Source organism: Larus michahellis, chromosome 1 (genome assembly GCF_964199755.1).
Source record: "Larus michahellis chromosome 1, bLarMic1.1, whole genome shotgun sequence".
NCBI classification, from domain to species: Eukaryota; Metazoa; Chordata; class Aves; order Charadriiformes; family Laridae; genus Larus; species Larus michahellis.
The window spans coordinates 202,544,747-202,556,814 of NC_133896.1; the positions used below are offsets into that span (position 1 = coordinate 202,544,747).

General features: G+C 48.4%; 1 protein-coding gene across 1 annotated transcript; it reads right to left on the reverse strand.

The window, feature by feature from the left end:
• Positions 1-6,293: 6,293 nt before the first annotated feature.
• SAP18 (Sin3A associated protein 18) lies at positions 6,294-9,750 on the reverse strand. Its single transcript, XM_074569448.1, has 4 exons — positions 9,553-9,750; positions 9,288-9,397; positions 7,492-7,614; positions 6,294-6,789 (listed from the first exon to the last, which is right to left on the reverse strand). Exons 1-4 carry the CDS (start codon positions 9,622-9,624, stop codon positions 6,633-6,635), a joined length of 462 nt encoding a protein of 153 aa, XP_074425549.1. The 5' UTR covers positions 9,625-9,750; the 3' UTR covers positions 6,294-6,632.
• Positions 9,751-12,068: the final 2,318 nt, after the last annotated feature.

The window sequence follows — 12,068 nt, forward strand, 5'->3', positions numbered from 1 at the left end:
GCATCTCAGTTGTTCTGCCTTATAACCCCAGTTAAGTGGTCAATGCTTTCTTATCTTAGAAATATTTTGCCTGAGGTTAAATTACAAATATAGATCTTGCAGTGAAATGAAACTTCACAGATGGCTGTCACATGGATAAATGACAAGCATCACTTTTAGTGCCTCCTGTTGTGCTATTGATGTTTTTTATAAATCAGTAGAGCAGTAACTGGAATCCAGGCTTCCTTGGTTATTTAAAGCATCATGGATGCTTTAAACTTTCGGTAAGATGTGATATTTGCTTTGTTCCCTGTTGTTATTATTCGGATGTTCCAGTACTTGTGGTGTTTGCATGTGCTCCAGCAACAGCTGTAGCTGATGTTGGAGCTGCCTTATATTTTGGGAGTACCTTGTTTCCCCATGGGACAGTAATACAGAGACTGTGGCATTTATAAGGAGCAATGACAACATCCAGTGGCCGCACTATGGAATCGCATGTACACCAGTCCCCAGGAATACAGTTTCCTACCAGGAAGACATCAGTCAGTGCTGGCTGTATTATCTATCAACTTAACATGAAAGTTCATACTGTTCTTACAGTAATATCCACTTTTACAAAGGGGCAATTGACATCATGGTAGGGAGATGACCAGGTCTGTGAATATCTTTGACCTTGTCTTTCTTATGCAAGTTGAACAGTTTAAAAAACAAATATGCACACCCAGGAAAGAGTCCACGGAAAAAGATGTGGTGATACACAGGCGTTTCTCCTGGGGAGAGACCAAGCGAAGGATAGTTTGCCGAATGCCCAGCAGGAAGGTGTTCAAATACTTTCATAATTCCTGGCTTAAAGCTCTGTGATTACACTCCCTAATGATTGCTGACGCAAGGGTTGTAAACCAATCTAAGGCCCTGCTGCTCGGTCCTGCCTTTTCTCTCCCCTGCTGCAGATCCCACGCCCTCGGTTTCGTCACTGTTGTGGCTGCAGGGGAAGCCATTCCTGCTTGCCCAGCCACCAGGAACTAATTGTTGTTTTCCAAGGTTAAATTATTCATGGACTCTGCATGCTGACCCAAATCACTGCTCACCTGCGAAGGCATGGAAGGGTGTTGAGGCAAGAGGAGGGAAAGGGCGGAGGCAGTGGGAGCCAGGACATCCTCCTTCACTGGCAGCTTAAGGTGCTCCAGGAACTGTATCCTGTCTCTCTGCTTTAGTATGGTTTCCTGAGGCTGTTGTCCCACAAGCACTTCTATGGCAGCTGAAGCAGTTCCTCTTCACCCCACCACCCCTTGCTGCTGCTCCCAACCCTCCTCCTTCTCCTGGGGCAGCTGCTTGGGTGGTTGTGCCTGAATTAGGCTGAAGAGGACACAGCTGCTGTGACAAACCTCACCCTTGCAAGACGGCCCCATAGGTGCAGGGTAGTGTGGTTCAGTCCTGGCTGTGTAGACTTGTGATGTGGTGTTGGTGGGACCATATTTCAAACCTTTAGTACTCTTACATGCATGTGCTTCCCTTCTTTTCAAGCATAAGCTTCCTGCTCTCCAGTGCAGTTCTTGAACCAAAGGCAGCAGGAGTGTGGCATGGTTGCCAGCAGGCCCTCATCTAGGTGAGGGCTGTGGGATGGTACACAGCCCCAGCTGAGCGAGGTGTTGGTACAGGACTGCCGCATACCTGGTGCTGTTCTTCAAATGCCCTACCTGGGACCACTGTTGGGGCTCTCCCCTCCTGCCCCCTGAATTCTGGGGTATGTGTTTCATGGCTTTCAGCTAAAAGACTAGAAGGAAAAGGGTCAGCTATGCTTGCTTCTGTCTCTTGCTTAGCAACAGAGTGGTGGCAGGTCTTCTACATCTCCTAAATGTACACTGAAGACTCAAGAAAAGGAATGCTTGGATCCAACAGTGGGGTTGTCTGGGGCAGGTGAAGGTTTCAGGCTCCTGCTATAGTATCTTCAAGCCTGAAGACTCTAACTCATGTTTGCCTGAAGCACAGGGTGGGGAATTTGTACCTCAGCCAGCACTAAGGAGCTCACACAGAGGTGTCCTCGAGGCTGTCGCTTCGGCGTTTACTGGATTTTCTTGCCAAGTGTTGAAAAGGTCAAGTGAGTTTTTGGGACAGGATGCCTCTACTTAAGCCTGTCAGCTCTGTGAGACTGGAAACACCCCAGCAAGGGTCCCAAACACCCCGGCCCCTCTGAACCCTCCAGCCCTTAGCCATTTTTTATCTCCCATGCCTTGACTGGTGTGCCAGCCAGACACCTCCTTCTCCTCACCGACAGGTCTTTGTGGCCAGGCACAGCGCCTGCTGTGCCCCACACCACATGGGTGTTTGACAGTTCACATTCCTCAGTGTCCTGTTCTGTCGGAGGAGCTGATGCTTTTTTTTTAACCCAGCTGATCTGCTGCAATGTCCAGACACAAGGGCTGAGACAAGAACAGCAGGTAACTGGATCACTTTGGTTTTGGCAGGTCGTGTCTTGGCTGTCACATTACTTACAGCACTGTTCTTTGAACACAACTGTAGCTGTTGTCATTCATTTGTTCTGACGCAACAAAGTTTCTGAGACCATCTCATTTTTCCATGCTTTCCATCACAAGAATGAGACCTTGGTGATGATGCTTAATGTTTTCCTGTTGCATCAGGACTGTTTCTGCTTTTTCCAGAGCAGTAAAACAAAACTTAAGTCCTCACACCTGCTGCGGTCCGATGGAGAACACAGTGCTGGAGCATGGAGTGTGTCTGATGCAGCCCGGGTTATTGACAAAGTGTGTGTGTGAGCCTTGTCCTCGCTGCTTAACTAGGGAGGGACTTAGCCCAGACACCAGTTCCTCCCCCTGAGATGCAGCCAGCTGCTCCCAAAAGCACTGCAGAAAAGCTTTTATAAGGGTCGTGCTGCCACAGTAGGGAGCTGACTAGGTCCGTGAATCCCTTTGATCTTATTTAATTCAAGTTGAGAAATGAGGGGAAGTTGCCTTGGTTTCATAGCTGGGTCCATTTGACTGCCCACAGGCGAGGGACGCAGGGCAGTTGTGGCCATGGCCGGCTCAGCCAGCTCACTGCTGCAGCCAGAGGGGCCGGGGCTCACAGGGGCCAGAGACCTGCATGAGCGGCCCAGGAGTTTGTCACCGGTTAGAGGCAGAGAAAAACTGAGGCCCTCTGAGGAAGGACAGGGACAAGGCAAGGACTGGTGGGTCACTGCAAAGGGGGAGGAGAGATGTAGTATCCCTGGAGGGGTCTGGGCAGGAGCCGAGAGCTGCAGGCAGTGCTGCGGGCGGCAGGGTTTACCACTAAGAAATGATGTCAGGAAACCTTTTTTTGAAAACTATCATCCTAGTTCTTTGCCTGATGCAGCTGGGAGATAAAAAGAACTGTGGAGGGGTGGTTGCTGGTGAAAGTGCAGAGATGAAACTGAGAGTTGTGTCTGTCAGGGCTTTAAGCATCCAAAAAGGAAAGGGAAAAAAAAACCTCTCATCCAGCTGCCTTGATGAGGGACAAAAATTCCCTCATGAAATTGCTGCATACAAAGCAAGTCCTGTAGATTGACAGATCTGGGTGTAGTGTTGTCTATGTTACTTTGCTTCCTGAGCATATGGGATTGCTCACTGTTGAGTTTTGAGACCATGTTTTATTTTCCCCAAACCACAGTGCTGTACATATTTTGCTCTTTTTAGGGACTGACATCCTTCCTTAGCTTTTATAGTAGCTTGGAAAGAGACACATGACCTCGTTACTGAGTAAATTCCCTCCTGTGCAGCAGAAGCTCAGCAAGTGATAACTTTAACTTACCATTCTACCTCTTGCAACAGTTGGATGGTTGTACCCAGTACTGACTCTTCTCACAGCTGCTCGCTGTATCCCAATGTCCGAGTTCAAAACCGCTGCTGTTGGCCTCAATTGCATAGTGGATTTTTGATGCAGGGAATCCTAACAGGACTGATTGCTCAAGTGTCTTTTCCCCATAAAAATAGGTACATAAAGTTGAACTTTTTTCACTTCTGCATTACCTTTCTGTACGAAGCGCAAGTGTTTGAGGGAAAATCTCTTTCTCAAGAGATGCTTAGCCCGAAGCAGCCAGGGAAGAGGTCAGCTGAGGTTTATAATTCCATGGAAGTCATGCAAAGGTGAACTCCACACCTAAGCGCTCAAGCTGAAGGATGTGCTACTGAAGGCAGGTCTGCATATTCATTTCCTGGGGATTTTGCCGCCAAAGATAAAGCCAGTACATTGTTCCTCTTTTTCTCTCAAGTGTGTGAAGACCTGCCCCTGCCCTCAATGGGCCATGTCTCCCATTCCAGCAGCAAAGCTGAGCCTTCCAGAGCAGCTGAGTCACAGACACAGGCTCCCTTGCTGCTGTTGCCTTATATACTGACATTTAATTTTGATAATTATCCTTAAATGCAATTGAAGCAAAAACCAGTACAGAAAAAGGAGGAAATGCCCATTTTTCTGTGTACCTTTAATGGCAGGTCTGTCGTGGCTTCGGTGGGAGGCTGTGCAATGCTGTAATTACATGCTGGATGCTCAGGGCTCACAGCCCAGACAGCTGGAGCCTGTTCTAAGACCAGAGGCACCTACATGTCTCAAGATCTCCCCCTGCAGTGACAGAAGAAACTGGCAAGCACTGAACTCTGGGAAGCCACAGGCCCCAACTTCCATGCTGCACTGATTTCCTGGGAGATGAGCCACCCCTTGTTTCTCCTGCTCCTTAAGGTACCAGGCAGCATCAGCTGCCTCCCAGAGAGCAGTGTCCATCATGCAGACCAGCCTTCCAGTTTCCCCATGGACAACCAAGACCCCTTTGCTACCTCTTCCTCTATTTTGAGGTTCTGGAAGCTGGCCACTAGCCACCCTCAACACCCTCCAGCTTCATCAGTAACTTTTAACACAGAACAGCCTTGAACCTTGGTACCTCACTGCTCCTTGGCTTTGCCCTGACACCCAAAGGTTACAGTAAATTAGAAAATAGTGCTCAGTACAAGCTGCAAGTATTTCTGAAAATTACATTACTGAGGCCCAAGCAGCAACATTTACAGAGCTCAGAGTGGTCAGTGTAAGGTTCAAAATCATAGGTGTTCATTAGATGAAGATAACTAAGGGAAAGAGGCTACAGTATTCACCTTCCTTAGTCTGGAAGCCAAAATTGGGTGTTGTCCTCTTGGTCAGTGTACACTGACAATATATTGCTTGTGGTCAACAGCCCAGGAGATCCAGGCATGTGAGCCAACTGCCTCCACCCCACAGGTCTGCTTGGCCAAGAGCCCAGTGGTCAGGGTCAGGACTCCCACACGTCCTGCCAGAGTACAGACTTGCTGCCTGACCTCTTCTCGGTTCATCTAAACTGCAGGCAAGAGCATCTCAGGACAGAGCGCCAGCCATTATATCTTCATTAGGAAATAGTTCTGGGCACTCCTTCATCAACCTTGATCTGAAAACACCGGATTTCTTCTAGCCAGGTCTCTGCAGACACTCCCATCTTCCAAAACAGTGGTCTCCAAAGTGGGGTGTGCAAGACAAGACAATCTCCAAAGCAGCATGCACACAAGTGGTATGCAGGAAGAAAATATTTTTGGAATCATTAATAAATACAATTTCAAAATATTCTTAAAGTATTTCACCTTTTTTCATTTCTATTTTTGTGTAGTTTTAAAATGCATATATTAGTATGGTAGTACATGTGTATGATTTATTTATAAACAATTTTGGGGGTGTACGCTCAAAAATGTTTTACTGATGGGGTGTGCAATCAAAACAAAGAGAGACGACTGTTCTAAAGAAAGGAAGATCTTGAAAGACAGCTTTATACCTTCTGTTTTTAAAGATGACACTAATTCCTTCAGAACTCAAATAAGGATGATGTGCAAGTGTGCCAAATCACACCTTCCTCTAGTTAAGACTTCTCAGTATCCTGGGATACACTGGTGCCACTGAGGCCACTCCCAGTCCATGGATGGGCATTGTCTCAGCACAAGACGGAGCAGCCCCTGGAAGCCGCAGTGGTCTGCCCTCACGCCCCTGGACAGGCAGCCTTACACAGCTCATTTCTGACTTTCCCTGTTGTCAGGGAGCATAACACTGAGTTTACCTGCCTTCGACCACATGGCTCACAGGCTCATCCTCCAAAATCCAAACAGCAGTGGTTTAGAAAAATCCTCTGGTACAAGGAATCCCCATGAGGACACCTACCTCTACTGAACAAGCCCAAAAGTTACCAGATAAAGACTCTGGCCCTCCTTTCAGTATCAACTGCTGCTTAAAAGCCGACTTCCAAATTTCTCTGCAGAAATCCACTTTAACAAACAAACCAAACCACCACGCTATCAAAAGATTAATAACATCAATCTTTATTCCAAACAAGACAGAACTACAGAACACCTGTAATCCTTCTGGTTGTATTTTATGGAAGTCTTGAAACACTGGACACGCTGACTTACTGTTCAAACTATAACAATCAGGGATAGGATGATGGCACTGCTAAAGATAAGTGTTTCTTCTAAACAAATAAACTAAAAGGTTTAAAAGTTAACTTTCATTTCTGATGCTTAGCTTTGTCTTCAGGTGTTCTTGCTTAGCAACAAAAGCAAAAAAAAAAAAAAAGAAGCCTGCTTTAGAACAGCAAGTAGGAATAAACAGATGTGATCATACAAAGAAGCAATAGCTTAGTATGGTCTCATGCGGCTTGATGGGGGCGGCGCACGATTCGGAGGAGTAATTGCTATATCCAAGTAGTCTCCTATTTGGAATTTCTGAGACTGCAATGTCATGGAATCATCTGTGCCCTTCCTGCCCGACATGGTACTGCCGATCTCCTTCACCCTGCGTGCAGGAGAGGAAAGGCAAGGTGGTTAGCAGAGGCAAATCTCTCTAGATGCCCACACCAGGAACTGTAGCGGCTCATGGCCACCCGCCATGCCATCCTCTGCACGTTAAGCTACATGCACAGGATGCTGGCGTTTTTCTCTCCGCTACCAGGTGCGCTAAGAAAAGCCACACCGAATCCTCTTTCTCATGGAGCAGAGGGGCGGGGGAACCTTCTCCCGTGTTAAGTTAAATACTAGAGAATCCCTTGCCCCCTTCCATACACACACAGAACAAGACCCCACGGAGAAGGACATATCTACTGGTTGCTGACAAAGGTTGGCTCATACAGTTTTGCAAGATGGATACCTGCAACAGGATCACTGCTAAAACCCAAATACATTCTCAGATTCCAGACCTACTACCCCTTATATCACCACAAACAAAGCTGTATCTCAAGCTGTAGGTCCACGTTCTGGTTGGCTGCCAATAGAGCAACCAAAGCCTTCAAGCGCACAGGCTCATTGTTCTGGGAACCCATCAACAACGATGGCCACCAAGCAGGATGTAGAGTTTGCAGTGGTCATCATATAGTCTGCTATCAAGAACTTTAGAAATTTGATTTTTGCGTTCTGAACTTTAAATCAGTGTTAATGAAAATTAATTTACGGCTCCAGTGCCTGAAGTCTTCTATTAACCCAGAGAAGAAATGCCGTTTACCTATATCCAGGCCTCTTGAGATCTGTAAAAACAATTGCAAAGTTGAAGTGCGTGCCCTTCTTCCGTGCTTCCGGGTAGACTTCTTTCACTAAGCTGGTCAGCTCTTTCAGAGTGGCGTCCATCCTAGATTAAACAAAAAAAACAAAGCCATTCAAGTTCTCAACAGCAAAAACAATAAAAAAAGCTTCCCCAATCCAACTCAAGGTGGAATCAATAGATTGCTACAACTTAATCATGCATTTCCTTGCCTTTGCACACTTTCTGTCGATACCTGAAGATAAGCAAGATCTTACATTTCGGCTACATGGTGAGCTATTGATTTCACAACCACACGGCATTCCAAACAATACATTTTGGTCTAACCATCAAGTGACAAGAAATTGCTCTAATTATATTGTACAAATGTGGTACAAAGCATACAAATAAGCATACAAAGTACAAATGTGATTCTAGCTGTATTAGCTTCTAACATACTGCTATATTAGACGAGCCTCTTCACCTTTGTGCCTGTTTCAACATCTGCTTTTCCATGTCTCCCAAAAGAATAACTATTTAAACAACAAGGAACTGTTTTTTTAATGCATTAATGCATTTATACAGTGAGTACTGTTTCCTCATCTAAGTTGGTATCTATGTTAAAATAGCTTATTGAATACTAAAGGAAATGTAAAATAAAAGAAAAAAAATCATGAATGGTTTTCCATTTGCATAAGGTTTCCATTTCTGCCCTAACAGGCAGCACTCCTTTTCCCAGCCTTCAACCAGACAAGTGCTAAAGCTCATTTCTAGAATTTCAAGAACAAAAGGACTCAATCATCACAACTAAAGCAGCTCTAGTTATAGAGACTGTACACTCACGCCAAGCTTCCAGTAACCAAGGAGCAGTGTGTTGATAGACAATGCCCATTCTGACTTCTGCAGATGGCAACAGCTCAGACACCATCAATAGCCTGGACTGAGTCCATAAATCCCATTAAGAAGTAAATTAGAACTGCATGCTTTGCTAGCCACAAAAATGGATTTATTCAACCATATAACGTACAAGTTATAACCCTACCAGACATCTTGAAGGAAAAATACGATTTTAAAAGTAGCACAATTCACTTTCAAAAGCATTCGTCAAAACACTATAAACAAAACCTAATATGTTCGCAATGCAGACTAACACAGTCCTCCAAACTAAATTTGAAAACAATAAAAAGCAGCTCTGTTGAAGCACTGCTACCTGAGGAGACAAAAAGAAACACCTTACTGCACTCTGAAGAGGCTCTGACTTAAAACCAACACACCATTCGCACAACAGCTCAAGCCTTACGGGACAACTATTCCTACTGAAAAAAAAAACCAGGGCTGTTAGAACAAAACTTAAGCATTAGCTAAAGGAAAACCTCTGTATTGAACAGATTCGTTGTGATAACCAAACACAACAGAAACCTCTGATGACAAGCATCAATAATTGGGCAACTCAACCGCAGTAAGTTTCAGTGCGCAGCAATCAGCACTTGGCTGAAGCTGCGCTTCCGTGGACGGAGCTGCCGTGGCCATAGGCAGAAGCGCCGCATTTCAGCGGCAGCTGCCTTCCCCCGCGGACCCGCCACCGCAGCGGAGCGCACACCCGCCCCCACGGAATCCTCCCCACGTTTCTCGCTTTAAACGAGGCCTATCAACTCCCCCTTGCAGCCGGGTACCGCAGAAAGAGTTCAAGCCGCGCAAGTTCCTCGACACCGCCGGCGGCCCCGCTCGCCTCCGTGCCCCAGGGCCGGGCGGGGGGGCCCGGGCCGCCGCCGCGCACTCACCAGGTGTAGATCTGCAGCTCGCTGGAGGGTACGTTGCCGCGGGAGAACTCGTCCATGCGGTGGTGCCGCCCGTTGTTGGTGGTGAAGACGCGAAGCAGCAGCGGACACGTCTGCGGGGCGAGGCGGGGATGAGGGGCCGGTCACCATCCCCAACCGCCCCCCCAACGAGGAGCCACCCTACCCTTCCCTCCTCCCCCCACTCCCGGTGCCCGCCCTGCCGCGCCCGGGAGCGCCGCAAGAGGTAAGGCGGCACCACCCCCGGCACCTTCTCCCGGTCGATGGGCTTCTCCGGCTCCTTCTTAATCTCCTCCTGCGTAACCCGCGACTCCACCGCCATCTTGCCGCGCCGCGCAAACAACCGGCGGCCCCGGATGTCCCGACGGGCGCCTCACATCTCGCGAGAGGAGAGAGGGGGCGGGGCCGGGCGGTGCACGCACGCACGCACGCACGCACGCACGCACGCACGCACGCACGCACGCACGCGGGCGGGCTGTGAGGGGGCTGTGAGGGCGGCTGCTGGCCCAGGAGCGGGAGAGAGGGCGGGATGTATGGAGGCAGGGACGGATGGACGGACGCCTCGGTGGGGGCGGCCCCCATGGGGCACCGCTGGCTGGATCCCGGGAGCGGGGCTGGGCAAGCGGCCGCAGGGCGAAGGGGAGGTTTACAGGAGGAGAGGAGGTGCGGCTGCCCCACCGCCGCCGGCTGCCGCCACCCCCGCCTTTCTCCTGGCCCTGAGGGGAAGGGTGGCGGGCGCCGCCCGGGGGCGGCCCTTGGGCTCCCGCCCCGGAGGGGTGGTGGGCCCTGGCCCCGCAGCCTGCCCCATCGCCACTGAGCCGCAGCCCACGGGAGGCGTGCTGCCGTCTGTTGGTCCGGCCGCCCGAGTCCGGCTTGGGGACGCGGTTCTGGCTGTGGCCCTGCTGGGTCTGTCAGCTCCCTGTTCCGGGGCAGTGTGATGCTCCGTAGTTGCCTGACAGGACTTGACGCGGTTCTTCTAAAAACCTGTAAACATCAGTTTCAGAGTCCCTGATGTGAACAGAGTGTTGTGCTCTGCAGGCTGGTGTGGCAGGGGTTAGGGTGGGCTGCCCTGGGCCTCTCTGTATTCGGCTCGGTGGTATGCTCTCGTGTTCTCCGAATCATTGCTTGTCTGTTCTAATACTTAGAAAAGCTTTCGATAAGCTACTGATACTGATGCCTTTTGGAAAAAGCCACTTCTTCCCATATGGAGACAGATTTAAACAGATGTCTAACATAGGTAAATAATATAATCAACCACTGCAACTAGCAGTGATTAAAATAAATTACAAAGGGGTAAATCATACTGAGAATTTAGTTTCCCTTAATATTACATTCAGGAAACATCAAATGCATATGCTTTCCATTTATGGTCTTGTTTTTCCAGGAATAGAGTCTTGTGTTAGGTCAAATTTGAGTCTGTGGTGGTGTCCTGCAAAATAAGTAGGAGAGGATCTGTGTTTCTGATGTGATAACTTTTTTAAATGTTGATGGTTGTTTGTTATTCATATTAGAATCAGTGGCTGTTCATTTGTTTTTGCAGAATTTACACTTAATATTGTTTCCTCAAGTGCTGTGAATTTATTTCTTGTTTTAAGAGTGAAACAAAATTAAATTCTGCTGTGAAATGACGCAGAAACGTGTGTGCTTGCAGGTGCAAAATAAGGGACTCACAGAATTGTTGAGGCTGGAATGGTGCTCTGGAGCAGATTGCCTAGTCCAAGCCCCTGCTCAAAGCAGGATCAGCAAGGGCCAGTTGCTCAGGGCCGGGTCTTGGGTGGGTTTTGAATACATCCGAGGATGGAGACCTCTCTGGGCAACCTGCTCCAGTGCACAGTTACCCTCACAGTTTAAAAAACCCCAACATGTTAGTTTATTTTCGTTTTTATATTTAAATTAAACTTCTGGTATCTTAGTATGTGCCCGTTGCCTCTTCTCCTGTCACTGGGCACCACTGAGAAGCCTGGCTCTGTCATCTTTACTCCCTCCTGTCAGATACAGGGATAGGAGCACCTCTCTCAAGGTTGAACAGTCCCAGCTCTCTCAGTCTGTCCTCATGTGACAGATGCTCCCATCCCTTAACCATCCCATTAAGCTATATTTGATGCTTTCTTATTATAGTGCTCCTATGCTGCTCACATAATTTTCTGTTGATGCTTGCAGCAGAGTACAACGCAGAACTACGTGCCACTGAAGCTGTCTCCGTGTCCCCATTCTGCAACGTATTTCTCTGAGTAGAGAGATCCAGGGTGAATTTGCGTCTGTGCCAGGTTGCTTCTCAAGTAGAAGTATAGATAGATCTCTCGTGAGACCCCACCTGGAGTACTATGTCCAGTTCTGGAGCCCCTACTACAAGAGAGAGACGGACGTGCTGGAACGTGTCCAGAGAAGGGCCACGAGGATGGTCAGAGGGCTGGAGCACCTCTCCTATAAGTACAGACTGAGAGAGTTGGGGTTGTTCAGTCTGGAGAAAAGAAGGCTCCGAGGAGACCTTTAGTGGTCTACCAGTATCTTAAGGGGGCCTACAAGAAAGCTGGTGAGGGACTTTCTAGGATGTCGGGTAACGGTAGGACTAGAGGGAATGGATTAAAGCTAGAGATGGGTCGATTCAGACTGGACGTTAGGAAGAAGTTCTTCACCATGAGGGTGGTGAGGCACTGGAACAGGTTGCCCAGAGAGGTGGTGGAAGCCCCATCCCTGGAAGTTTTTAAGGCCAGGCTGGACAGGGCTCTGAGCAACCTGATCTAGTGGGAGATGTCCCTGCCCGTG

Excerpts from the sequence above, each read along its gene's own strand:
- SAP18 (XM_074569448.1), bottom strand. The coding sequence starts at position 9,624 with ATGGCGGTGGAGTCGCGGGTTACGCAGGAGGAGATTAAGAAGGAGCCG. Across the intron at positions 9,398-9,552 it reads AGCCCATCGACCGGGAGAAG|ACGTGTCCGCTGCTGCTTCG; the intron begins GTGCCGGGGGTG and ends CTCGCCCCGCAG. Across the intron at positions 6,790-7,491 it reads CTCAAGAGGCCTGGATATAG|GGTGAAGGAGATCGGCAGTA; the intron begins GTAAACGGCATT and ends TCCTGCACGCAG.